This window comes from Mustela lutreola, chromosome 15, assembly GCF_030435805.1.
Source record: "Mustela lutreola isolate mMusLut2 chromosome 15, mMusLut2.pri, whole genome shotgun sequence".
In the NCBI taxonomy this organism is placed as follows: domain Eukaryota; kingdom Metazoa; phylum Chordata; class Mammalia; order Carnivora; family Mustelidae; genus Mustela; species Mustela lutreola.
Window position 1 is genome coordinate 3,360,681 of NC_081304.1, and position 27,487 is coordinate 3,388,167.

General features: G+C 61.9%; 1 protein-coding gene across 6 annotated transcripts in view; it reads left to right on the forward strand.

Annotated features, from left to right (window-relative positions):
• The window catches only part of DNAH17 (dynein axonemal heavy chain 17), a 90,445-nt gene that overhangs the window by 7,555 nt on the left and 55,403 nt on the right, over positions 1-27,487 (forward strand). For 5 of the 6 annotated variants that reach the window (XR_009348204.1, XM_059149924.1, XM_059149926.1 and 2 more), the window contains 15 exons: positions 3,333-3,598; positions 3,729-3,924; positions 5,854-6,000; positions 10,033-10,141; positions 11,018-11,121; positions 12,339-12,479; positions 13,962-14,105; positions 16,515-16,697; positions 19,191-19,445; positions 20,563-20,732; positions 21,283-21,505; positions 22,737-22,853; positions 22,948-23,034; positions 24,280-24,432; positions 26,025-26,273. Coding sequence is in view for 5 of the 6 variants with exons in the window: in XM_059149924.1 (XP_059005907.1) it covers positions 3,333-3,598; positions 3,729-3,924; positions 5,854-6,000; positions 10,033-10,141; positions 11,018-11,121; positions 12,339-12,479; positions 13,962-14,105; positions 16,515-16,697; positions 19,191-19,445; positions 20,563-20,732; positions 21,283-21,505; positions 22,737-22,853; positions 22,948-23,034; positions 24,280-24,432; positions 26,025-26,273 (2,544 nt within the window). In the remaining variant the exon portion in view is untranslated. The remainder of the gene's footprint in view (positions 1-3,332; positions 3,599-3,728; positions 3,925-5,853; positions 6,001-10,032; positions 10,142-11,017; positions 11,122-12,338; positions 12,480-13,961; positions 14,106-16,514; positions 16,698-19,190; positions 19,446-20,562; positions 20,733-21,282; positions 21,506-22,736; positions 22,854-22,947; positions 23,035-24,279; positions 24,433-26,024; positions 26,274-27,487) is intronic. The other variant, XM_059149925.1, reaches the window with a different exon arrangement.

Genomic DNA, 27,487 nt, shown 5'->3' on the forward strand with positions numbered 1-27,487 from the left:
ACCCCGCAAGCCGCCCAACACTCTTACTGGGGAGCCGCCTCTGGGTGGCGGCGGGCTGGCTGGGGCTTGTCGCCCTTTGTGGGTGTTTTTCTATACTGTCCCAAGTTACGAGCGTAAAGCATGCAGCACTTTTACTGAGAAAAAAGGAAACGATGTTATAGAGTTATAGGAGAGATGGTTAAAAAGAGATGGTCAGAACGCACTAGAACTCCTGGAGACCATCAGCTCAAGAGAGAAACACAGATGCCGATACACGAGTATGTGCGAGTTTGACCTTGTGAGCCATTGGGAAAGCAGCAGCAAGGTGGCAATTGCCTCCAGCCGAGCTGGTTAGATCGTGAGGAGCTGGGCAGGCCGGCGTGCCGCAGTCCCCACTGCTCCCTACTGTCCCAGCCCCGCCCTTCTTCCTGCATTTCTCTGGCCTGCCTTGCCCCGGACAAACCACCAAGGGGGGGATCCCTGGAGACGGATCTACAGTTCATGTCGAGAACAGGGACTGAGCATTCAAATGAGTGAATATATGTACATACGTGAGTGGCTTTTGTCTATCTGCCTAGTGTTAACACGTGTTTTCCGACCAGGTCGCTCAGTAGGTCTGAGCTGCCTCGCCCTTTCTCTCGGCAAAGCCTCGGTTGCTGCGGGCCGTTTGGTGCCCACAGGAGACGCCCCATGATTAGTATTGGACCTTGGGTCCCAGGCCGTGTGCTAAGCTCGTTACCTACATTATCCATCCCATTTTTGCTTGGTCAAGTCAAGACGCCTGCCCAGGGCCACACAGTCCGCCGGTTCGCAGGGGAGCGAGGACCCAAGACCATCCCCGAGTTGGCCAGGCAGGAAGGCAGTGGGCATGGCCTGGGCAGCTCAGGGTACTGGCTGTCTTTCTGCATCTCCCCAACACAGATGCCAGGACATTCCTTTGTTTTTTAGACATCGTTTTTTTAAAAATGCAAATACAAGGGAACTTGAGAGTCTGCCTTGGAAGGAGCAGTTGGGTTTGAGATAGTGTTGGTCCTCCCGGCGGAGCACCAGTGAGTGAAAACCCACACAGCACCTCAATGTCGTTCCCTCCTCTGGAATGCCCCTCCCCCCAAGCAGCTGCCCCGGCCACCTCACAGGCAGGCGAGGCCTTCCGCATCCATAGCTACCTGCTGGCCCCCCTCCCCAGGTGTGTATTGATCTCTCCGTGTCCGTTGTCTTCCCGACTAGATTATCAACTCCCTGGGGGCAGGCACTTGAGTTGGACACACAGTAGGTGCTTCCGAGCTTTCCCCATGGAGGGAACTGGCTCCAGCTGCGGGAGGGGAGGTGTCCTGGGGTCACAGGGCTCCAAGGCTGCCTGTGTGGAAGGTCCCCAAGCACAGGTTTCTAGCCAGGCCCGTAACCTAGAAAGACCCCCCCACCTCCCCGTGATGGGGTCTCGAAACTGAAAGATCGCGTGGGAGCTCGCCGAGGGCAGGCGAGGGGGGCGGATAGCCTGCTTCGTGTCCTGTAAGCGGGTAAAGGGGGCAGCGGAGGACACAGCGCCCCCACACTCCCCACCCGTGGGCTCTGGCTTGGTGCTGGTGTCTAGTCCAGGGCAAGGATCTGGGCTGTGGGGGCCAAACCAACAAGCCCGTTGCCTTCGTGATCAGGGGTCGGGGCAGCACTCCGAGGGGCGAGGTGGCTGGGAGGAAGCCCCCCCCCCGACCCCCAGGCGCCCGCAGGACCACGCCCCACACCCCATCTACCGGGAGCTAAGCCTGCCCCTCGGCCTTCCCAGGGAGCTCATCCCCTCGTATTACTGGCCTCAATCCGGCTTCCAAGTGCGCGACTCGCCCTCCCGGACCCGGGCGCGTTTCCTCTCTCACTGGACACGACCCCGTGCCCTAATGAGGACGGGCCCTGGGCTCCCTCCGTCCCAGCGCCGCCTCCGTTCCCTGCAAGTTCCCCAGCTGCCCCCATGGGCTTCTCGGTGTCAGGGATTCACAGGCAGCCAGGAAAGTTCTAGAGCAATTTTCCGCAGGGTCTCCTGGTGGAAAATAAAATGAGCTTTTGTCCCAGGAGCCAGGAGCCAGAAACCCTGGAGATATGAGAGAGAGAGGGGAGGGGACCAGGCGACAAAACGTCAGGAGGGTCACAAACCCGCAAGATGCACCTTTTTCTCGCAAGGGCACAGGTCGCTTTTGCAGGAAGCGACACCAGCGACCCCGAGCGTCCCCCAGACCCCTGAGGGGAGCTGAGAGCGTCTGGGTTCGGTTTCTCCCAGCATCTAGCTGCCCTGCTGGGCTTTTGGGGACCCGCAGATCTCTTGTCTTTTTTCTGCAGCCACGTCTCCCTCTTGCCCGAAAAGGCCATTTGGGGACCCGTCCTAGTCTTCACACCAAAAACCAGGCCAAATCCAAGACAGGGGCCGGTGCCCTTAGGCACTCAGGGCTGGGCGACTGTGTGGTCTGAGCGCCATTGACTCCCGTTTGCCTCAAGGGCGGCTCTCCTGGCCTGGGTCTGGCTGACCTCCGGCTGGCTGCGGAGCTTCCAGAACTCTCTTTCTCCAGGTTCTAGGAAGACCCCGTCCCCACCCCGTCAGGCCCAGCCCAGGGCCTGCACTGCCCCTTGGCTCTTCCACGCCCTGGCTTGGGGTGGGGGTCTTTTAGGAAATTCCTACTCTGATTCCAGCCGCCACTGAGACACCCAGATAAAGTAGCTCCCTTCTACTCAGCTTCTCAGTTTGCAAACAACTGCTCCTGGGGCAGACCTAGACGGTGACGGTGATGAACCCGCTACCTGGAGAGGTACTCGGCCCGGCTTCTGCTTTCAGAACTGTGCCGGGACGCCTCCCGGACTAATCCAGGTCAGCGGCAACCAGCTGGCAGGTCCGCAGGCCCAGTCTTTCCTCTCCCAGAAAGGACACGTGACCGGGCACGCGGGCTGTCCCTGTTCCTCAGGGACTCAGGGAACCTGGGCTCAAATCCCCAGGGTCATGGCCTCTACACGTCCCCAGGCTCCGTCTGGGACTGCCTCGGGTCCTCCCCGGGCGGAGTCTCCGGCTTCCCACCCTCGGCCTCTGAGCTCATTTCCTGGGTCCAGACCCCGACGCCCCCCTCCACCCGGTCAGCCTGGCCTCTCCTGGGCCTGCAGTGTCTCCAGACCTCAGACCTACTTCGTGGTGTTGGTGGGCAGCCACGTACCTGGGGCCTCAGCAGACGCCAACGTGAAAATCACAGAGGCCTAGACGTTCTCTGTCCCGATGGGGCAGGTGTTCTCGCCCCTGAGGTCTGGCCTTGCGCCTTGTGCCGGCCACCGCGAGGTGGGGGCGATGCTGGGACCTGGGCGACGCGTGTCTCTCATTCCCCCAGCTCCTGCACATGTGCGGCGGCCTCCTGGAGCGGCCTCTGATCCTCGCGGAGGTCGTGCCCAGGTACTCGGTCATGCTGGAGCTGTTTGACGCCGAGCTGGACAACACCAAGACCTTGTACGACGCGCAGCTCGCGGCCTCTGCGGACGGGCACATCCCCCCGATCCACAAGAACATGCCCCCCGTGGCCGGGCAGCTCAAGTGGAGCCTGGAGCTGCAGGAGAGGCTGGAGGCGCCCAGGCGGGACCTGAAGCACATAGAGCACCCGTGAGTCGGGGCGCCGGACGCAGGGCCCCCGTGGGCATCGCGCCTCTGCGGCTGTGGGGGAGGGGTGGGGCTCTCCCGGGGCCGCGAGACGCTCAGGGGCCCCCTTACCGCCCCGTCTGACCAACGGCAGGGTCATGTCCAGCTCGGAGGCCAAGCTCATCTACGAGAAGTACGACGAGATGATAGGGCTGCTGCGGGCCTACCGCGAGAAGACCTACCAGCAGTGGGTGGCCGGCGTGGACCAGGACTGCCACTTCAACCTGGGCCAGCCCCTGATACAGCGGGACCCCGTCACCAGCCTCATCCGGGTCAACTTCAGCAAAGAGGTGGGTGCCGTCCCGCCGCTGGGCGCAGAAGGCGTCCGTGTCCGAGGCCCCACAGGGACCAGGGCCCCTCGGCAGGTGGGGTGGGAGGAGCCCCACGCCCGCGGGTGCCGCCGAGCCCGGGCCCCTTCTCCGGAAGCACAGACTTGTGGCGGCTGAGGCCGGGGACCTACTTAGCTGAAGTTTTATTCCTTAAGGATCAGAGCGTGTCCGGGACGTATTTAAGATATGAGACAGGATAGTAGTGTTGCGGAGAGCGGCTTCGGTGACGACACTGCCTCAAAGCTTGTCCGCCTTTCGTGGGCTCCCAAGGGGAAACGTCAGTTGGAGGACGGACAGAGACACACAGAGGGAGGTCTTGGCAGGATCTGAACAATGGGCCTTCTGGTTACGCCAGGCCAGGTGGAGAGAACTCACGCGTGAGCTGTGCGACCTGTGTCCCAGGGCTGAAATCTGGGTACTGAACCGAGCCCCAGAGACCGCGGTGGGGTGGCCCGGATTCCTGCATGGAGGCCCCTGCCCTGCTCCAGTCCCCAGCGGTGAAGTCAGGGACGTTCTTTTGAAAACTCCTCTTCCACACGAATTCGTTCTTTTGATTTTTTTTAAAGATTTTTATCTTATTTATTTGACAGACAGAGATCACAAATAGGCAGAGAGGCAGGCAGAGAGAGAGAGAGGAGCAGAGAGCCCCATGCGGGGCTCGATCCCAGGACCCTGAGGTCATGACCTGAGCCGAAGGCAGAGGCTTTAACCCACTGAGCCACCCAGGCGCCCCAAATTTCATTCTTTTTAAAGATCAACAAATATTTACTGAGCACCTACGTCGGCTATGCGCTTAGGATAAGTTAGTGAACCAGACAGACAAAGGTTTCTGTCCTCCTGGAGCTAACCTCTGGCTGCGGGAGGAGGGTGGGGAGAGAGAGAGAGAGAGAGGAAGGGAGAGAGGGAGAGGGAGCAGGGGAGGGGCGGGAGGGGGTGTACCTTTGTGTGGAAGCAGCGGGAGGCGAGGCCGGGGAGCTGGTGGCGAGTGGGTCGGGTAGACGGGGCTTCAGCAGAGCTGGAGGACGGGGCACAGGCTGGAGTTTCGGATGTTGGCAGGAGAAGGGGTAAGGGGGTGTGTGGGGAGGAGGGCGGAGGGCGGGGCCCGGGGAGCGCCCAGGGCCGCGGAGGGGACTCGCATTTCCGTTCTTAGTTCTGGCCAGAACTGGCAAGTTTGGGAGCAGAGGGGAGCCCTGATGTGGTCTGTGTCTGTCCAGGTCCCCTCCGGGTGCTGGGGCGGGGGCTGGGCAGGCGTCGGCGCGGGAAGAAGTTAGGAGGCTTTTGCCATAACCCACGAGACGGACCCTGAGAAGGTGGCGGCCGGCGGCCGGGACCAGCGTGGCGGCGACCAGGGTGTGAGCGACCAGGGTGTGAGCGGCGACTGGGCGTTGTTCACAGAGCCCGTGAGACTGTGGGACTCCGGCTGGGCTGGAAACAGAGTCGTTGAGGAGGACAGGACCAGCCCCAGCCTTTCTGGGCTGGACTGCTGGGGGGACAGAACGGCCACCAGCCAGAGGAGACAAGCAGAGCCGGCTCGTCCCGGAGACGGGGCCACGGCGGGCTGAGCCGTCCGCTGGACATCCGAAGGGAGGCACTGGGTGGGCAGGTGGATACCGGAGCCTGAGGGCGGGAGCGAGGTCTGGGCTGGGGGAGGTCACAGAGCTGGGAACAGACACAGACGGACGACACCCTGGGACCCGCGGGCGTGCACATCTCTGGAGCGTCCGGCGAGCCCGGCGGGGGTGACCGGGAGAGTCTGGTGTCCTGAATGCCAGCAGGAGAGCACGCGCCTGGGACGGGGAGCGACCGGGCAGCGACCTTCCCTTGTGTTGCTGAGTGCCGTAACCCTGGGCGACGCCCTGACCTCTTCCGTGACCTTCCTTGGCCTGACAGCTGGTGGCAGTCCTGAGAGAGGTCAAGTACTTGGGCTTCCAGCAGCAGAAGGAGATCCCCAGCAGCGCCGAGAGTCTGTTCTCGCAGCGTGAGACCTTCCGGAAGTTTGTGGGCAACTTGGAGCTCATCGTCGGCTGGTATAATGAGGTGAGTCGAGGCCGTTTCGTTTCGTTTTATTTGCCCAGTTCGGGGTTTTGTCTAGAACAAACGCGGGCGTAGGATCCCCCAAGGGCACCAGACAAAGTAAGCACGTTTTCTGTGTCCAGGACGAGGTTCGAGCCCCCCGGGGGCAGCGGTGTTGGTGACCGCCGCTTCCGCCGGGCTTCGGCTCCTGTTCTGGCGCCGCGACTGCTCCGAGGGGCTTTACTGTCCAAGCTGTATCTGCTCTGGGTCACATCAGAGTCGTCCCATTACGTCCAGTAACGTGTGGGGGGCGGGCATCTCCCGGGATCGGCCAGGGTGACGGGTTTGCCGGCGGCACGCCGCGGGGAGGTGGTGTGGGAACGCTAGATCGGCCTCCCGGCGCCAAGGTCTTTAACTGAATCACAACCGAAAATTCTCTGCCTCCTCCTTCCCCTCTACCTTCCCCCCCCACCCTTCTAAGGGCCTTGTGATTGCACTGTCCACCCCCCACCGCCGTAACCCCTGGGTAACCCAGGACGACCTCCCAGCGCCAAGGTCTTTAACTGAATCACATCCGAAAATTCTCTTTTGCACGACTGCAGATCCCAGGGATTAGGATGGGGATGTCTCTCAGGAGCCAATGGACCCCCCGCAGACCCACCGCAATCCGGGAAGGGACCCGCAGGATTCCCTCTCCTTGGATCCCTGGGAACCTGGAGGAGGTGCCAGCCTCCTTCACATGGGCGTCCTGGGGGGCAGGACGTGACTCAGTTTCTGCTTGTGCTCCATGTCTCCGTCTGTCCCAGAGATGCTTCTGCTCATGGGTTCCTGGCGCGACTGCCCCTTTCCCGGAGCGGCAGGGCCGCGCGTCTGTTGCCTTTCTGGCCTGTCTTGCAGGGGCCCCGTCGACACACCCGGGTCCATCCCGCACGTGGAGGGGGAGCTCCTCCCTCTGCGGTCCTGGAAGGTTCCACCGGAGCTCGCATTTCCCGAGCCCAGCAGGCCCCGTACCTTCCCCTACAACAGCAAGAAACCGCAGCAGTGACTCTGGGAGTCCAAGGGCGTTTCTGGGATCTGGGACTTGCTTACCAAACGTGTGTGGGTCGGCGGCCAGAGAATGCCGTGCGTTTGACCGAGCCGGGAAGCTAGTGCCCGCCTCACGTGCCGACCAAGAGCAGATGTCACCAGGGGATCATGAACGAGGCTGGGGAGGCCAAGGGAGCCCCCTCCCCTCGGCAGAAGCGACCTCCTTGAAGAACACGCTGGGACAGCTGAAGGCCAAGTGAAGCAGGCCAGGTAAGGCCGTCACACCGACTCGTCACGGGTCGTCACCGCCTGCACCCACACGACCGGCCCAGAACCAGCCACGGTGCGTGCCGCACTCCAGCCCACGAATCAGGGCCTGGCAGCGACTCTGCAAGAATGTGTCCAATAGAAAGTAAAAGAAGCTCGATTTCATTCATTTCTTGAGATAAAATGTTAATGGTCTCACATGTTTGCGCCGCCAACGACAAAACACCAGTGTCTGTCGTACGTGCGCTTCCCTGCCGTGGCTTTCCCCGGAAGCAGCTGTCTCCAGACTCAGAGACGGTCACCCACACCGGCCCCGGAGTCCCTCCCAGCCGCGGTGGCACCAGAAGTGTCCGTGGGCCCTTTTCAGAGCAGAAGACCTCCCATCGCCTCCCACCGTGACGAACCAGAAGAAAAAAGCCCAACCAAGTTTATTTTGAATTTAAAACATTGGATCTTGGGATGCCTGTCTGGCTCCGTTGGAGGAGCCAGCAACTCTGGATCTCGGGGCCGTGAGTTCAAGCCCCACGTTGGGTGCAGACGCGACTTGAATGAATACATATTTTTTAGGTAAAAAAATTTAAGAAGTTTGATCTCGTACCGTCTGTATTTCCAAACAAAGCCCAGCCACACCCATCTCTGTCCAACCCGGGAAGCACGCTCCTCAGCTACGAATGGGAACATTGGACTAAGTGGGGAGGCAGGAAGTCAGGCCCGGGGCTGGGTGCCTGCGGCGACGCTTGCTGCTGATGCCCGTGCCCCTCTCTGGAGCCCTTCTCCCCAGGACCTCGCATCCTTCCCGTGGTTTCTGTTGCCAAGAGACCCCACCGGCCTGCGGACGGCTTGCCTCTGTTGAGTGTCCGAGCTGGGGTGTAGTGGGGGGGGGGGGGCATAGTGCCTCGAGAGACCACGGGAGTGTGGGGTGTGTCCATGTGACGCTTCGGGGACAATGCCCTCACGCTGTGCATTTATAGCACAGGCTGCTAGAAAAATGCCCAGGACGTACCGAGCCGTGCGTGGTTCCTCTCCCCGTGACCTTGGTTTACGACAGCAATTACAACAGCTCGGGGACGTTCAGCTACGTCTCTGGGCTGTTGCTGGGGGCACCGGCGATAAACGAACAGGCTTCCCCAGTCCCCGAGCATCCGCGGGAGTCGTGGGCAGGACGCGGCGCCCCGGCTGGGCTGGTCCCGGGTGCTGAGCCCGGGCCGCACCCGCCATCTCTGCCTCGTCTTCCTGGACGTGGCGCCTTGTCCCAGCTGGTTCCGTCCCTCAGAAGGGGCTCCCCTGGCCGTCCCAGGACGTAGTTCCCAAACCTACCAAAGAGGCGCGTCGTGAAAAGGGCTCATGTGGGGCGTAGACCCCAAGCGAGGGCACCCGTCCAGGGGAGGAGACCACAGCCCGGGGTGGTTACTCGGCATCTGACCTCGGACGACCGGACCCAATACTTCCCGCCCACTCGCTTTGTGAGTTCCAGACGCCTCTCTGGCCGCCGTCCAGTGTCGACTCACGGCGGGTTCTAAGCTTTATTTCTCTGCCCTCTCGACCCCTGAAAACACTTGAGGGAGAAGGTCGGGCACCATAGGAACGTACCAGATGTGCGGAAAGTGTTGTCCTGAAGGGCAGGCGGTCAGCCCCTGAGTCGAGTTTTAATTCCATGTGTGTCCCTCGTGTTATAAAGTAGGAGTGTCCTTGAAAAGTCAGATAAAATAAAAAATGTTGCTAGATAGAAAGATATTCCACAACTCACATGGTGCTTGTGATTGAAAGGAGTAATTTAGGGGCGCCTGGGGGGCTCAGTTAGGCACCTGCCTTTGGCTCAGGTCATGATCTAGTCCTGGGATCTAGTCCTGCATCGGGCTCCCCGCTCAGCGGGGAGCCTACTTCTCCCTCTCCCTCTGTCCCTTCCCCTGCTCATGCTGTCTCCCAAAGGAATAAATAAAATCTTAAAAAAAAAAAAAGGAATAATTTATAAAACCTGGATACACCCTCCTTCTCTTTGTTTTTCCTGGTTTGTGAACTGATGCTTTTCTTCAGGCATTACATTAATTTCTTAGAGCAGGTAGAGCGCAGCAAGAATGTGTCTTGTCTTTCCGTCCACTTGGATCCACAGCTAGCGTGGCTTCCCTGCCGATCCTGGGTCTCCTTCATGTAACCAGATTTCACGTTTGGGATTTCTTTCTTTTCTTTTTTAAAGATTTTTATTTATGTATTTGACAGAGAGAGAGAGATCACAAGTAGGCAGAGAGGCAGGCAGAGAGAGAGGAGGAAGCAGGCCCCCTGCCAGCAAAGAGCCCGATGCGGGGCTCGATCCCAGGACCCTGAAATCATGACCTGAGCCGAAGGCAGAGGCTTAACCCACTGAGTCACCCAGGCCCCCTCACGTTTGGGATTTCTGACCAAGGAGAGGTTCTGAGCCCAGGCATGCTCCAGCTTCCCGTGTCTGTTTCTCTGAGTTTCTTTTGATGATTGTGAGCCAAGTGAAAACAGGTTTGGATCACACCCCGCCCCCCACGTCCCATGGTCCCCTTCCGTTTCTACCCCACATGGTGGGGAATTAAGAGTGAAGTGTACGTCTACATCCGCAGTAATAAAAATAGTTTGACACGTTGAGATCTCCCAGAATTTGATTTATACATAATTCCCAATGAAATGACTGGAATTGGTTTGGTTGCTACTGTGTCATAAGAACCTTCCTGTGAGACCATTTGAAAATCTGGTTGGATTTGGATCGGAGGCCCTGAAACCCCAGTCTTCGTGTTTCAGATAAAGACCACGGTGATGGACGTGGAGTTTCCACTCATCGAGTCGGAGCTGGAAGCCATTGACGTCAAGCTGTCGCGTGCCGAAACCACGCTCTTCTGGAATAGCGAAGGTACCAAGGCCACGTTCGTCTCACCCTGGGTGAGCTCGGGTGGGGTGGGGGCGGTGTCCAAGCTGCTCGGCGCCTGTCCTAGGACACCGGCGAGGGCGGCGTGGTCCTCTTTGCCTCCAACAGGGTTACGTTTAAGGCCAAAAGATGGGTCCTCCTGCTTGTCCTGTCCCAAAGAGACCATTTGCTGTCTCAGGCAAAGACCTCCTGGGGACCTCCAAGGGTCACGAAGTTTCCACAGTGGGCTTGTGGGGCCTGGGGCTTCATGGTGGGTTCCCCCACAGGGGCAGCAGTTGGGCCGAGGGTAGGCATCAGGGAGGCAGAAAGAAGTGTGCCCGTGGGACAGAAGACCGCCTCCCTGAGCTCCCCCGCCGCCTCGGGTGGGCATCTCCCCCCGCCCCCCGGCTCTCCCGGCACCTGCGACTAGCCTGGTGCCACCTTCTCAGCCCTCTTTGGCTGTATCCTGCCTCCACCGTGTCAGTGAGAGAGCGGAGGGTCCACCTGCCTGAAACCAGGGTCGGCCCGGACGTCCTGTGCAAAGAAGCCTGTGTACTTTTTTTTGTCACTGCTGCCCGGGGACACGCTTCTTTCCAGCCACCGCGGCCCAAGACGCCGTGACGAGTCACGTGTCTCCAGCGCTCTGCTGGGGGCTGGAGGGGCAGGGGCACAAGGTCCCCTGGGGGAACTAATGACCCACCTATTGGGGGATGGGGAAGTTCTGCTCCCAGAGAGAAGCCGTGGCATTCCGGGAACTCTGGAGGCGCAGCGGACGTCTTTCCAACAACCGTCTCAGAACGATGCGCCGCCAGCCGGCCCCAGAGAAGCTCTCTTTTTACTGAACTGCTCGTTTTGTAAGACACCTTTACGTTGATCTTTCAGGCGTGTTAGAATATATTCAAGAGATGCGAGAGATCCTCCATAACTTGCAGAACAGGATACAGAAAGCAAAGCAGAACATAGAAGGGATTTCTCAGGCCATGAAGGTGATTAAGCGGCAAGGCATGGAGCCGGGCTGCGTTGGAGGCCCAGGAGAGGGTCCTGGGGAAAAGGGGCCACGCAGAGATGCTCACAGAAAGTGCCAAAGGCAGTAGGAACTTGCTGTTGGAGGCTCTGGGCCACACGATGATGTCAAGGTGGCCCCAAGGCTGGGAAGTCCAGGGCCTGCAGAATTCAGCTCTGATCTGTTCCGCTGAGCTCTGCAAGGGTGTCTGCGGGGTTCCCTCCACGCCAGGCCAGCCCCGGGGACAAGGGGCAGGAAGGTGCTGGGAGACTCAGCCCCACTCAGTGAAGCTCTGAAGTGACTTTCACTGTAGCCCAATCCAGAAAACGGGGGGCGGGGGGATCCTTCACCAGCCTCCCCACGGTCTCCCCTCGAGGCCCCGATCTGCAGGGGCATCTACACGCACAGCCCAAGGGAAGCCTGGGCCACCCCCCGTTCATGGATGACGTCTACTGTGCAACGGCGTCTCCCCTTTACAACAGTCGTGTTTAAGCTGTGTTTCTCCATCGAGGTGTCCAAGTTAAATAATGCCTGCGCCCCACCAGCTACCGCCCACTGCGGGCCCCCAGGGGACGTCCGGTCACGCGACGTCCCCACCTCCCTCTCCGGCCCGCCAGCCTCTGAGCCGGGAGATCTTCACGGGTCGGACTCGGGCAGTCACTGGGTTCGGACCTTCCTGCGTTTCATTGCCCTCTGTGGGTCAGTGTTGAAAATTTAAAAACAAACAAACAAAAGATCTAATTATCAGGTAATTGAGTAAAAGCGAAATCCTAATTACAGATGACAAGTGTCCTTGCGGCAGAACTCCCAACTGGAGGAGGCCAGAGGCCCCCACTCCCCCCCCCTTCCCTGCCCCCACAGCAGGCCAAGTGCCCCCACAAAAGGGGCGAGTCCCCCCTGGGCCTGCTCTTGGGAGCTGTGGACGCGCTGCCCAGCTCTGACCATCTACCCCTCGCCCCGGACGCCGGCCCCAGGTTGGCTCCTCTGGGCCTGCTTGGGTGAAGCCTCCCAGGGGTCTCCTGGCCGCCCCACGGCCCTGCTGGTTTTGAGGCCAACAAGGTTCTCTGCTCCACGGTCCCTCCGGGGTCCCCAGGCGTCTCCGAGGGACAAGAACACTGGCACCAAGGAGCGTGTGGGGAAACCACGAGAGCACAGGCGTTGTCCCCCGATGCTTTCCTCACGCCCACCTTTTCCGTACAGGACTGGTCGGCCGGCCCGCTGTTTGAGAGGAAGGACAACAAGAAGGAGGCCCTGCTGGACTTGGACGGAAGGGTGCTCAACCTCAACAAACGCTACGCGACGATCAAGGAGGCCGGCCTGAAGATCCAAGCCATGGTCGCGGTAAGGACTCGCCCAGAAGGGGCCTCAAGAGGCCGCCCACATCTAGTAGAGGAGGGAGAGCCAGAAACGCCCTAAAAATGACGTTAGGGTCACGGACGTCCCCTGTCTCTAATCTGGGAGTCTCACTTTCAAGCAGCAACTGCCCTAAATGGACGCCCGTTAGCCAGCTTTGTCGTGCGATGAGCCCGCGCTCCTCTGCGCTAAGGGGCCAGCACCCCCCCGCCACCCCGCACAAAATCGGTATAGACAAGTGACATCTTTGCACAAGGTCAACACATCTCGTTTCCCTGAGCTGCACGGGGTGAGGGCGGGCGCGGGGTGCATCCTCGCTGTCCTTCCCGGCTCCCCCTCGGGAGCGCGGGCAGGGAGCAGAGCAGGTAAATGCATGAGGAACGTGAAACGCGTGTGTGCGGTGTAGACCAGGACGGTGCGGTGCAGACCAGGACGCTGCGGTGTAGACCAGGACAGTGCGATGGCCCCCCTGCCCGGTGCTGCTGAGAGCATAGGTCGTCCCTTTCCTGAAACAGCCTCAACAGCCGTGGGCGTCTGTCCCCGCTGGCACGAGCCGAGGGAGCCAGACGCTCGCCGGGCGCCCCGGAAGCCGTGTGCCTGGGTGTCTGTCCGCGGGGGCCGCGCGTCTTCCTCACTCGGCAGCCGTTGTCGTCTGGCTCGGGCGTTAGCTCATCTGCGAGGCCGTGTGCCAGGCGGGGCTCTGGTCGGCCTGAGAAGGAGAAAGTTCTCCCTTGAGCCGCAGATATTTCCAGGGCAGTTTTCTGGGGGCTTCCCCGTGCCCGGGTGCAAGTCATGGATAAGGATGTCGATGATGACCGTCACCCCAGAGAGCCCCCGGGTCCTGCTGGGGAGAGGGTCTGTCGCTGTTCGCAGGGTCCAGCCTTTGCTGGGCAGGTGACGGCCCCGGCGGAGTGACTGCGGTTTCCCTCCGCCTCTGGCACGGTGCCAGCCGGTCCCGTCAAAGGGAAACGTTAAACTACAAACATCAGACTGGGAAGAATTAACCAATTAATCCTGTTAACACTCTCGGGGGTGCCGGAAAGAGGGCCCGGGCGAGATAAGTTGGGCTGGGGTAAGGGACAGGCTCGCAGCCCGGCGGCCCGGCAAGAGGACAGGAGAGGAGGCGGGGCGGCCGGGCACGGGAGCCTAGAGAAGCAGAGGCCGGCAAGCCGCCGAGACGGGGCTTCGTTGTCATATTGGCCAGAGCTTCCTCTGCACGTGATCATCATTTGAGCCATTTCTTTCCACCTTCCTCTGAAGTCACTTAAGCCTGTGTCTGCCTGAGGGGACAGACTGGGCCGTGTTCATCTTTGAATATGCCTGGCACATTCGAGAAGCAAAAAAAGCAGCCGCGTGTCAGAAGCAGGTGGGCAGGGCCAAGAGCAGCCCAGAGAGTCGCCGAGCAGGTTGCTTAAAGCGAGAGCGGGCGAACCCGTGCTCCGGCAGCCAACTGTGTGGTCCTGTTTGCAGGAAAATGCCGAACTCTTCAGAGCAGAGACGGCGGGCCAGTCCTGGAAGGACTACATCAACCATGTGGACACCATGGTCCTGGACGAGTTTGAGAATTTCATCCGCAAATCTCTGAATTACTTCATAGACAACATGGCCGTGGATGTGAGTCATAAACACAAGACATGCATGGATTTGTTGCTATAAATAAGTCGTTACACATGGAAGGTCTATCTTGGGTTCTGGGGTTGGCTGCTTCCTGACGAATGACCAGGCTCGTTACAAACAGACAGACGTTAGAGCCTGCAGAGGGTAGACTACGTGCTCTGGCTTTAAAACTGAATGTCCCATACCCAGGACCCTCTCTAGTCCCCAGCGCTCAGGCCCTCTGGTCACCTTCCACCAGCCACAGCATCGATCGGCTACAGAATACCCAAACGGTCCTGCCTGGTCGCCAGGTGAGGGGAAGCAGCCGCCACTGTCCCCGACTCAAGTGGGCTGGGCTGGGGGTCCGCCCCGGTCATCGACATCAGCTACTAACCTGCCCAACCCTCCGCGGGGCCCGCAGGGTCCGTGGGGTCCGAGGAGGTGCAAAACAGGTCAGCACAAAGGTGGTGCTGCCAATTTCATCCTGGCGTCCTCCAGCATTTTCCCCGGGGTTGAGCCCTCTCCCTCTCATGTATTTTTCAGTACAGTAATTCCCAAACGATTTTGAATTCTGCCAGCAAGAGAAGATCAAGGTCCCCGCACCAGGCATAGGCACAGGAAGGGTGGTGGTGGGACAGTGCGACGCCCTTGTGCTGACCGCGGAGGCTGGGCGAGTCACGCTGGAGCCCAGCACGTGTGTCTCGCAGGCCAGGTGTCACCGGACACAGACCCGAAATTCTGTTGGTGAAAGTCACCGTCACTACCAGCCACAAGGCTCACCCAGCAAACCCCAGTGGTGCAAAGTGTCCACAAGTCACAGTCAAAACCACAAGGACAGAAGGTCCTTCTCCCAAAATCCCAGGGAGTCCCCCTATTTGCAAGAGGGCAGGCAGCAGGAACAGACCCCCAGGGGGAGGCTGTAGAGCCTGGTCATCCGAGTTCATGACAACTAGACTTTTTGTACCAGTTAGCAGTTCACTTGGTCAGAGAGAAGACCACTGGGTTCTCGAGTCAACCGCCCATGGGGCCGCCACGGGACTGTGTGCGGAAAATTAGCAGCCATGGAGTGGGTCTCATGGCCTCCTGTGGACCTTGACCTGTACTCCTAGAATCCCCGGTGTGTTGGGCTAACCCCCCTGAGGTCGCCTGACCAGCGAGGCCGGCCCCTCCGCCTCACAGCCTCGTGAGGGGCCTCCGGGAACACACCGGGCTGTGGTGCCCACCGGCTTTACGGATAGCATCCTCCTGGGCTTTGTCCTTTCTGGAGCACTGCGCGAGCCGGCCTGCCCCCGTCCAGATCCAGAGTCTTTTAGGAGCTCGACCAATGGGTGGCGACCCAATTTTGCCATGGAAATAAAAAATAAAAGAGAGACACTAAAAAGATCACAATGAAACGTGAGGAAAATGACTAATAATAATGAATGCCTTCCTTCATGAAGTGAGGTGTCTGTCTTCCAAACCCTGGGGCGCAGACGGGCGCCGAGCTGGGACCTGTGCTCCTCCCTGGCACACCGCCTCACGGAGGTCGACAGGTGCCCAGCGTCCCGCAGGAAACAGCGGGAGACGACGCCGTCCTGCTTTGGTCGCTGAGCTCTGCGGCACTGTGACTGACGCGTTCTCAGTTTCTGGGATGGTCTAGCGTGCGACCTGGCCGTACCCCGTCGTGCTTCACGCTCCCAGGGTTCTCCGTGGTGGCTTCGCTCAGCCCGAGATCCACGTGGTTGTGATCCGCTGTCGTCCACTCCGCGGCTCGCGGGGGTTCCTGTCACATGATAGAAACGCCGGTGCCTCCTAGTACTTCGTCCACGGAGACCCGAAACCAAGCCGTCGACCGGTTATTTTATCTTTCACGGCAGAATTCTTTTACTGTCAATTAGTTATGCAGCAAGGACACTCACACCAGATCTCCCCAGAACCATGGACGTGAGCCTTGTGTCTTCCGGAGCACGGCAAGGCCCGTCCTGCACAGCCGTGACCCCACCGGTGCCTGGACGGGAGCCGGCCACCTCTCCCTCGCCTCCTACGTTATGACTTACTTTGTCCTCACGATAACCCCAAGAGATGGGGACAGTTGGTGTCTCTGCTCTATAAAACAATCACCCTCATTTTATGTATGTGGGGAAACCAGGAGGTCAAGTGTGTTGTCCAAGGCCGTGGGGCTGGGAAGTCTCGGATGCAAGCTTGGCATCGAGGCCATGGGCTCTCCCCGGCACTTCTGCGGGTGCGCTGACCCCCTCCAGCCTGTGCTGGGCCCCGTGGCCATATGTGTGTTTTCCTCTGGTTCCCTCGAGGGGCCCCAGGAAAGCGTGCTCTCCCAGGTGACCCCAGCCTGCCTCGGTCGGCCCTGGGATGCCTTGAGACAACATTAGGGCCTTGGGAGTGGCTCCACTGAGCTGAAGGCCTTGACCCTGGGCGGGCCTGTTGCAGGAGAGCATGGCGCCCCTGTTCGAGGTCCGCATGGAGCTGGATGAGGTCGGGCTGGTCTTTCATCCGTCCCTGGAGATGGGCACAGACAACAGCCTCCTGACGCTGATAGAGAGCCTGGTCAACGACATCTACAACACGGCCAAGCTCATCCCCAGGCTGGCCAAGGGCCAGATGAGCTACAAGGTCAGTCTAGGCCCACAAGTCCCGGGCAGTGGCCTCCCCCGTCCCACTGTCTGCCTCACCCTGGGGTGTGCTATCACTCACAGTTTGAACGCCCATGGCTGTGAGTGTGGGAAGCAGCCCAGAGGTGTCTCTCGGGTCCCCAGGGGGACAAGCTGCTTCCCTCCCCACTCTGAAAACCCCGCCGTCCTTCCTGGAGTGGCTTCTCCTCGGTCGGCCGGTTTGCACCCCCGTTGCTCGCGGGGTGTGCCCCCCCCCCGTGTCCTGGTGTGTCCCTCGCTTCTGCAAGGGCCCCTTCTGCGTGGGCCCCTCCGCACGCAGGCGTCTTGACGACCGTGTGCGTCTGGGTTCCAGCAACGCATTAAACCCCTTTAAGGAAAACAGGTCATACTGTCTGGACTCCGAAGCCACGAGAAATTTTGCTTCCCCGAGGGGAGGTCTGCGGGGGTGTGTGCGTCGGGGCAGTGTTTGTGTGAGAGTCAGACGAAAACTGGAAAAGCCCACGTGCGGCCAAACGGGGGAGCTGCTTCAAGAGACGCCGCGGGTCCGTCCGGACAAAGGCCCCTGCGTGAGCCACCGGCACCTGCGGGGCCGGGAAGGTGCCGGCGGCCGGTCACTGCTCAGCGAGTTGCGGGGCAGCATTTAGGATCGGATTGCACTCGTTGAGAGACAACAATATGTCTTCCTCTGGATACGCTCCAAACTGTTAGGGTGCTCCGTTCTGGAAACAGCGTGAAAGTCAGGAGAGAGAAGGGGGCAGGCCCGGGGGTGCAAAGAGGCTTTCATTTCGAATACGTCCGCGCTGCTTGAGGTTTTTGATAACAAGAGGCATGAATTACTTGCAGTGAACATTTCCAAGACGCTCCGCAGCGTCGGGGAAGAAGGTATCTGTGCGCGCGCGTGTGTGTGTGTGAGTGCTTGTGTGTGGGCGCGTGGGCGCGGTGAGGCGGGGGTCCAGAGGCAACGGCTCGCAGAGCAAGGTCGGCGGCCCGGAGCCGCGGAGGCACCTCGAGTCTGAAAGGGCAGGAGGGGTCTCCAGGCTGACGGCGTCAGGCAAAGTGGAGGTGCCTGGGCCAAGCGCTCCAGGGTCCAGAATAGAGTCTGTCACCAGAGGTCAGCTCAGGTGTGGACGTGGGACCCAGTATGCTCCGGAGTCTGGCGGGGGACGCACGTGTGGAGCTCCCGCTCCCCGCTGTGGGGCTCTGGGGAGACTCACCTGCTGATGAAGACTCATGAAGAGGAGGACAGCGCAAGGCAGGGGTCCTGCCGATGGTGCAGCTGCCCAGTCTGCGTTCCCCGCGCGCGGGCCCCACTTGTGCCCCTGGAATCTTAATTTGCAGAGGTGGCAGAGTGGCCGTGGGGAGAGGTCAGCGCCATGGAGAGAAAAGTTAATGCTGTTCAGGGTTCCCACAGAAACGAGAGGCCTGGCCAGCGGTGCAGGGCTGTGCGGTCACAGCCCGTGCCGAGGTGGGAGTGAGGGGCAGGCCCGGGCCAGAGCCTTTCCAGAGGTTTCTGCAGGAAAAAGCAAGGCAGCTGGGGGAAACTGCTGAGCCAGTTGGCGTGAGTTGGTGGCTCTGGGCTCTGGGGGTCACCAGCAGTGGGCGGGTACCTGACCCTGGGCTGCGCAGGGTAGGAGGAGTGTTGGACAAAGCAGGTGGGGGGTGTGGCTCTGGACTCGGGGCTGGTCGGTTTGCGTACGAAGGGTATGCTCCCTTCCGAGTCTTCGTCTCTCGGCATTGGCTAGTCCCCAGAAGGGCAGCGTCTCCCAGCCAGCGAGGGTTTTTGAGATGTCAAGGCATCTTGAGATACAGAAAATAAAAACCACAATTAATCCACACCGCCCCACCTCGAGAGTCTGCTGCTCCACGAGTCAATGAGTTGTCTCGTTGCTTAAGCCAACTTGGGTTAGGTTTTCTGTTGTTCGAAACTCAAAAGATTCTGTCCCTAACAGGCCCCCCAGTTCCCCGCTCTAGCCGTCCATGCGCGACTTCCTTCAGCTCCTCAGACATCTGCTTCCTCCCAGCACGGGGCCTTTGCAGGTGCTTGGCTGCAGCTCTTGCTCTTGGCCTAGCCACCCACCGGTTCTCTAAACAACGGTCACTTCCTCGGGGAACATTCCCTGACGTCCTGCCGCTGCACATTAAAGCAAGGCTCAGAGTCTGTAATTCTCCGAGCGGTGTCTGACCCCACGCGGGGACCACGCCCCCAGGTGCCCAGCGCCCCCCCCTCCCGTGTGGCACACACAGCAGGTGCCACGTTACTCTTGCATGAATGAATCGGGGCGTGCGAGCCGTCCTGGGGTCTGCCGGACAAGAGTACCTTTCCCTAGTCTCTCAGGAGGTCATGGCCCATTGGCAAAGGGCTCTGTTTTCCATCTCGGGAGGTTAGCATCACCTCCACCGGCAGAAAGACGCCCTGCCGGGCCGAGAGATCCCATCAAAGCTGTGACCTCCGGCCAAACGCACACCGGGCTGCTGCCCTCCTGCTCCCTTGCAGGCAGACCTGGAAGACATGACGGACCTCATCGAGATGAGGGAGGAGATGTCCAACCTGGTCATCGGCGCCATGAAGGAGGCCGAGGAGTACCAGGACTCGTTCGAGAAGTACGCCTACCTCTGGACGGACGACCCCCAGGAGTTCATGAAGAACTTCCTGATCTACGGGCGCGCAGTCACCCCAGACGACTTGGACACCCAGGCCGAGGAGACCCTCTCCAAGACGCCACCCAGCCTCACCCAGTTCCAACAGCAGGTGTGTGCCCGTGGCCTCACCCCTGCGATTCCCGCCCCCTCCCCAGGGGGCAGCGCCGCTCCCTGCGCTTGGGTCAAACCTTGGGTGAAAGGTTTTTATTTTTTTAAGACTTATTTTAAAGATGTTATCTATTTATTTGAGAGAGAGAGAGGGAGGGAAAGAAAGAGAGGGCCTGAGCATAGGGGAGAGGGAGAAGCAGGCTTCCCGCTGAGCAGGGAGCCCGACGTGGGGCTCGATCCCAGGACCCCGGGATCATGACCTGAGCCGAAGGCAGACGCTTCACTGATGGAGCCCCCCAGGCGCCCCAGGTGAACGGTTTTTAAATGTGGGTTTTATGATTATTCTGGTTTGGTGTCTCCCAACGGAGCAGGTGACTGACATGGAAAAGTCTGTGACTCTCAGGTTCCAGAAGGAGGGGCACACCCCACCCCGCAGGGCCACGGAGGAAGCACCAGGGTCCGTCTGAGGCAGAGGGACAGAGGGGAAGGCGGATCCGCAGCCTGTGTTGCGGTTTTCACTGAGAAGAATGGGCTTGGGATGGGCGCGTGGGAGTCCTGCCGGTGGACTCACGGCTGTACCCCGGAGCGGGGTGTCGTCTGGGCCCTGGCCCTGGGGTGATTAGGACAGGGGACTATTGGCCCCGCGTGTGAAGACGGCGGTGGGGTGTGGGCTCTGGGTTGTTCGTATACGCAAGATGGGCTCCCTGGGGAGTGGTCAGCTCGCGGGCCGTCAGCCCAGGGAGGGGGCAGTGCCCTCAGGGTCTTTCCCTCCCAGGAAAGACAGAACAGAACCACAGTGACTACGCACACCTCCCCTCTTCCCCAGGCACGGGGTCGGGGGGGAGACGCCTGTGAGCAGTAGGGATGCACCCACGGGGGAGATGGGCGGGTGGGGGTCGGCTGGGGGCCCGAGAGCCCCGAGAGCGCAGAGCGGCGTGGCGAGGGCTGTGGTTCCGTGACCACATTCACCCCCGAGCTCCCGGCTTGTTCTTAAGAAACCCGGCCGGCCTCGCCTCGCCCCGCTGGCTGCGGGGGACCCGGGGGGGAGGCTGGGAGAAGAAGTGACCGGCGGGAAGGGCCGCCCGCCTCCCTGGGTGACCCGTGGCCGCGTTCCCCAGATCGACTCCTACGAGAAGCTGTACGAGGAGGTGTCCAAGCGCGAGAACACCAGGGTGTTCAGCGGGTGGCTGCAGTGCGACTGCCGCCCCTTCAAGCAGGCCCTGCTGAATGCCATCAGGCGTTGGGGCTTCATGTTCAAGCAGCACCTGACCAGCCACGTCATCAGCAGGTGGGCGCCCGTCCTGCCGCGTCCCCACCTTGACCGCGCCCGGGGAGAGCCGGACAGACGCCTTCGTGGTGCTGGGGGCAGAGGGGGTGCTCCTGCCGGGCAGGCGTGGGGGGAAGGCCAGCATCGAGGCTGGCAGCCCGCCCCCCCACTGCCACTGTCGGCCGTCTGGGGTGGGCCCGGTGGGCAGGCGCCGCCCAGTGGTGTGTGGGCGCCCTGGGCTTCGTGGGGCCGGACTCACTGAGCGCCTCGGTGTCGTGTGGCCAGGGGACCGGTGACTGCGCCGTCACAGGTAGCGGTCGGGGCCCTGGGGGTCCAGGAGGCCGTGCAGGCGGGCTGAGCTCCGTCTGCGAGGCCGGTTGGAGCGGAGCCGGGGGTGCAGAGGTGGAGGTGGAGAGCGGGAGACCTGAGGTGGACAGGAGCTCCCCCTCACTCAGCAGGGCCCCGCTGCATGACCGGGAGGCCCCCGCTGCCGACCCCCCCACTCCCCGATAGGCCTCACCAGCCGCCCCGTGGAGGGTGGCGCCCCTCACGGAGGCCTCTCGTTGCACAGCCTGGCTGACCTGGAAACCTTCATGAAAGTCGTCAGGGCGGGCTTGACCAAGAGCCTCAAGGAGGGGGACTACGACGGTCTCGTGGAGGTGATGGGTCACCTGATGAAGGTCAAGGAGAGGCAGGCGGCCACCGACAACATGTTTGAGCCCCTGAAGCAAACCATTGAGCTGCTCAAGTCCTACGGGGAGGAGATCCCGGAGGAGACGCACGTGAAGCTGCAGGTGGACGGGCCGGGGCCGCGCCGCGTGGGGCTGGGGGTGGGGGGCGAGGGGCCGGGGTGGAACCGGCGCAGGGAAGGTGGGGGGAGCAGCCCCGTGCTGGGGCCTTGCAACTGGAGCGCAGGCTGTTGTGACTGGGGACACGGCCCCTCACGTGGGGCCAGCAGGATGGCCCCCCTCCTCTGGGTTCAGGAATTTGGAATGTGGAGGCGGGAGAGGGCTCCGCGCAGAGGAAGGGACAGTGAGCTGGTCTCCGGGGCAGGGCCGGGGGTCCCTCCGTTGATTGTTGAAGTAGAAATGACTTCCTCTCCCACCCCTGCCCCCAAGGACGGGTCAACCCTGGATGCAGGGGACGGGGACAGATAGCGGGGTCCGCGGAGGCCCTGCGGAGGTTAGGGACACGGCCGTGAGGCCGAGGGCGGGCCGGCTGTGGCGGGAGCTCCCTGACCCGGAAGGCCCGTGTGGCGCGGGGCCGGCCCAGGCACGGTGGGAGGGGGAGGGCTCCAGGCTGCCCGGGGCTGCACTTTGCAGCTAATTTGGAAATGGTCAGAGCAGCTTTGTGTGTCCACCGGGCTGGGGCATGAAGGACGAGGGGGAGGGTCCTGAAGCCACTGCCCAGCCATCCCCTGGAGGGTCCCCCCATCAGCTTTCTCCGCTCCCTGTCCTGCTCGGGATCCGTGGCAGAGGGGACGGCAGAAGTGCAGGGCAGGAATGCGGGAGCCGGGGGGGCACTGCCTGGGTTCCTGCAACGGGGCCAGGGCCGCCCCTGCCGCCCTGTCCATAGTCCAGCGGGGCCAGATATGCAGCACGTGTGGCCAGGCCTGGGGGCGACTGGTGTGAAACAGGCTTTGAGCCCTACCGCCGCCCACGGAACGTTAGCTCCTCGCACAGGCCAGGGAAACCCGTCTCTTTTCCTTGTGGGCAAAGAATTTGTGGGCTGGGATTCTCTTCAAAATATTTTGTGATCCGAAGTCCAATGTTTGTGCAAGTGTGGGGGACTTTGAAAGTGCCAAAACCCCTCAGATGGATAAAGCTGTTCTGGCAAAGTTCTCGAAGCGGGGGACAGGCTGGCCGTTGCACCTGCCGAAGGTGCAGCCTTGGGGTCGCCAGCGGAGGGAGGCACACGGGACTCTCTGAGCCTCATCGGCAAGTCCCCCGGGGGTGCAGGCGATCTCACGATGGAGGGCGTTTAGGAGAGCAGGAAAGGAAGGGGCCCCGGCCCTCGTGTGCGCAGGAGCTGCCAGAGCAGTGGACAAACACGAAGAAGCTGGCCGTCCAGGTGAAGCAGAACGTGGCGCCCCTGCAGGCCAACGAGGTCAACATCCTGAGGCGAAAGTGCCAGCAGTTCGAGGTAGAGACGCCCGGGGCCGGGACGCCCTCTGCGAGGCCGGGCTGCCTCCGGGGACAGTCACCCGGGGACGGTCACATGGGCGTTTCTCCGGCAGCGCAAGCAGCAGGAGTTCCGAGAGAAGTTCCGGCGAGAAGCCCCGTTCAGCTTCACCGACCCTGACCCCTACAAGTCCCTGAATAAGGTTCGTGGGTCAAGGGCCCCGGCGCCCTCCCAGCCTCTCTCCTCGAGCGCCCATGCCCCGCCGCGGGGGGCCTGGCCTCGGGGCCATGTGCACACAGGTGTCCGTGCACAGCTGGCGTCCGGCCCGTGCGGCCTCCGCGATGGGGCTGCTGCTCGGAGCCGCGGGAACATCCCCGAGCCCCGCAGTGCGGCCCCGCCGCCCAGCCCCCCCGTACCTCCTTCGTCCCTGGCTCCTCCTCACCTAGCAGCTCCTGCCGCCCGGCCTGGAACCCACCACTTGTGGCTGCGGTCTTCCCCCCGCCCTCCCTCCCGGGCCACCCTGTGCCACCCACGGCCGAGCCTCGCCACATCCCCTTCTGCTCCCGATGTTAAGTCCACAACCAGCGTCCAATGGGCAAGAGGCACAGCGCTGGGCCTGACAGTCCTCTGGGCAGGGGGCGCAGACTGGGGCGGGGAGCAGTGAGCCCAAAGACCCCAGGATGCCCTGGAGGGTCCCCTGCACGTGCCCTCCCCCAGCCTCCGCTCTTCTCACACAGCTTCGAGGCCGCCGTTCCCAGAGATCTCCCCATGCGTCAGGGCCACGTGCTCACGTCCCGATCCACGAGCCCGGCAGGGGGGCACACGGTCCCTCCCGGAGCCCCCAGGGCCCGGGCTGGGGTCCGCAGAGATCTAGTGTGACCTTGTTTAGGAATGGGGCCCGTGTGTGCGAAAGGCCTCTTGGAGCCACCGCACACACGGGGAGCCTTCCTTCACACCCGTACGTGCGTGCACTCACACGCACATTTGCACACTCGACCCCCAACCCTCACTCCCCTGGTTTGGCGTGACCCTTGGGTCCCTCATCTGATCTAGCTGCCCTCGTTTTCCAAGCCTCCAAGCATCGCCTCCCTCATGTTCACTAGGTTAAAACACGGCATGAGAGCAGAGCCGTCCCGAGTCTCCCTGGGGGAAAGCGGCGTTCGTGCCTTAAAGTCACTTCTCCCGCCGGAGCTCCCCGTGCTGGGGCCCTGGCCAGGCGGCCGGAAGCAGGGGGCGTTGGAAGGCGGGAGGGGGTGGGCGCCGCTCTCTCCGGCCAGGTGCACCGCTCCCCCCGACCCCCGGTTGGTACGCGGGGTCGGAACACAGTACGCGGCCGGCGACCCGCAAGGGTGCAGAAAAGATCCCCCCGGGATGCGGCGGAGGGCAAGAGGGAGTCCCGGCGCCGAGCGTGAGCAGCGCCGCTTACCCCTCCCACGCCCGCCCCCAGCAACAAAAGAGCATCGCGTCCATGGAGAGCACCATGGAGGCCCTGTGCAAGTCGGGGAGCCTGTTCGAGGTCCCTGTCCCAGACTACAAGCAGCTCAAAGCTTGTCACAAGGAGGTCCGCCTGCTGAAGGAGCTCTGGGACATGATCGTCATGGTGAGGCTGATGGCAGGTCCCCGCATGGGGGAGGGCAGCGCTGCGGGGACCCAGGGCGGGGGTGGGCGGCGAGGGGAGGCACTAGGATGTGGGGCGGCCCTGACGGCGCCCGCTCTGGGAGAGGAGAGTAGCGCAGGAGCACCTGGGGGCTTCCCGGCCTCTCCCTCCCGCTCCCCCGTTTCCAGAAAGATGTTAGCTCTTCCCTCTTGCTCTCTCCACCAAACTGCAAGTCTCCGTCAAATCCTCCTCTCCCCCGAGAGAAGCCCTTCTGACTTTCTGCAGAACCGGACCTTCTCCGTGAGGGGCTCCGGGGAGCACCGCCCTCCCGGCCTCGCCCGGGGCTCCCCCGCCGCACAGGAGCGCACCGCGTCCCTCCGCTTTCTTAGTTCCCAGCACGTCGCAGTCGCAGCACACGTGCTGACCCCGTCTCCATTCGGAGCCCCGCGGAGCCTCCACAGCCCTTCCAGGGGGGCCCCTCTCCGAGTCACAGGCTTGCTTACAGCCACCCCTCCAGGGAGAGGACAGACCAGAGCCTCTAGATGGTCACTTTCTCATAATGAGCTGAACCCGAGTCTCGTGTGCAGGAGGGACATTCTGGAACAGAGTCGGTAAAGCCAAGGCGGGCGGGGTTGGGGCCTGCCCGTCCCCGGGGAAAGCAGCAGTCCGCACGGACTGGAGAAGAACGCCCACGTCCCCCAGGGGCTAGCAGGAAGCATTTACAGCCAGAACAGGCAAAGGAAAACCCTCCAAGACAGGCCGCCCAGGACACTCCTACGATAACAGGATACAGAAGAAGCTAAAACCTAAAAGAGCCGTCCAGTGACGCAGTGCCTGTGGGGGATTAAGGTTTCATCTCTTAGCATCTCCAGGCAGGCGTCCTGTAAACCGCCAGCCCCCTCGTCTTTTTGCCACAAGCAGGCCGGTCCAGCCTGGGCCCCCGGGGCCCCAAGTCCCTGCACCGACAACCTCATCCCGTCCAGCCCAGGTCCACAGCCGTCTCCAGCCCACACTGAACTGAAGACCGCAGGCTTCACAGCCGTCTGTCTCCACTGCTGGTGGGGTCCTTCCCCGGGGAGACTCTGTGTCCCCCAGCTTCTAGTACACGGTCAAGCGTCAGAGTTAAGCTAGGTCACTGCACTCACAGCCCCAAGAGGACCTCTCTGTCGTTCGGAAGTGCGTCTCTCTTCCCTGCAAAGGCCACACACGGGCTCCATTCAGCCCTCGGGGGCCCTTGGTCTGGGCTGTGTAGCTGCGTGCGTGTCCGTGGCGGCCAAGGGCCCCAGAGCTCCGCGTTGAGCCCCAGGAATTCAGTGCGCTCTGCCCCAGAGGGCCAAGCGTCGCTGTCACGTTTCCCTGGTCGGGGCAGGTCACAGGGCCCCATCAAGGAGCAGGGGACGGGGGGCCGGTGAGCGGCGGCGGCCCGCCCCCAGGGTTCTGCCGAAGGAGAGTCCGGCTGCCGACTTTGGAGCCGCGTCTTGGCACGCGGGCTCTCCCCGCTGGCGTCTGTCCACCGTCCCACCCTCGGCCGGCAGCCCCCCACGCCCCGCGTCCCCAGCCCTCGCTGACCACCCCCCCCCCCCCCGCCGCCGCAGGTCAACACCAGCATCGACAGCTGGAAGACCACCAAGTGGAAAGACATCAACGTGGAGCAGATGGACATAGACTGTAAGAAGTTTGCCAAGGACGTGCGGTCTCTGGACAAGGAGATGAGGAGCTGGGACGCCTTCGTGGGGCTGGACAACACCGTCAGGAACATGATCACGTCCCTGCGCGCCGTCAGCGAGCTGCAGAACCCCGCCATCCGCGACCGCCACTGGCAGCAGCTCATGCAGGCCACCCAGGTACTGCCCCCTGGCGGCCGGCCGGCCTCACTGCGGGACGGGCGCGCCCCCGTGGACGGAGCTGGGCTTGTGCAGGGCTGGGGTGGGGACCGGGGCGGGTCCCACCGGGCGAGGCGCTCCGAGGGCACCCACGCGGCCTGGAGGGCTCTGCGGCGGCCATCTGGACAGCCTTAATAATTTTCTTTAAGATTTTATATATTTATTTGAGTGCGAGAGAATGACAGAGAGAGAGAGCGAGTGAACAGGGGGAACAGCAGGCAGAGAGGGGGGGAAGCAGACTCCCCAGTGAGCAGGGAGCCCGATGCGGGGCTCGATCCCAGGACCCCGAGATCATGACCTGAGCCGAAGGGAGACGCTTCACCGATGGAGCCCTCCTGGCGCCCCGATTCTTAACGATTTTTAATGAGGGGCCCTGTCATTTTTGTTTTGCGCTGGGCCTCGCTAATCATGCAGCCACTTTTGGTGTACGTGGACTGTCCACGGGAGTCAGGAATTTTGGCTTCCCCCGTGCACCCCAGGAGCACAGAGCCCTAGTGCCCAGATGTTCCCGTGGCCGCCCCCCCCCCAGTTGGAGGGTGTGGTTACACCGCCAGCAAACGGAGCCAAACTGTCCCGAAGGCCTGCTCGGCAGAGCGGCCCCGCGGAGGCCGATACCGCGGCGGGAAGGGAGCCTCTGCTCTCAGGGAAGCGCAGACAAGGACAGCACGGGGACCGTCCTGGGTCTAGAGGAGGCGAGGCCTCCGAGGGGAGGGAAGAACAGAAAAGTCTGCGGGAGCCTGTGGAGTGTGGCTGGGCTGTCGGGAGGGCTCGAACACAGACCACAGCTTTGCCCCGTCCCGGTGGCTTGGGAGAGACCCCCGGCCGGTGGTCAACAAACAGCTAAAACGTCCCAGCCGAGGACCCCGGGCAGACAGATGTCCTCCCGGACGTGACGGGGAGACACTGCGTTCTCCCGGTTAGCTAAACCAGTCTCCACGGGGGCTCAGGACCGGTGCTCGGAAATGGTGTGACAGCGAGGCCGGAGGACGGGACCTGGAAGGGGCGTGAGGGCTGGGAGGCACTGTGCCGGCACCTGCTGCTGTCACCACAGCAACAGCGCCCGAGACTCGGCCGTGCCTGCTGTTAACAGAGGTCGGTAGCATCAATCCCTGGGCATGGGCGCCGGCGTCCTGGGGCTACCGCAGCAAAGAGCCACACGCAGGGGACTTCAGACC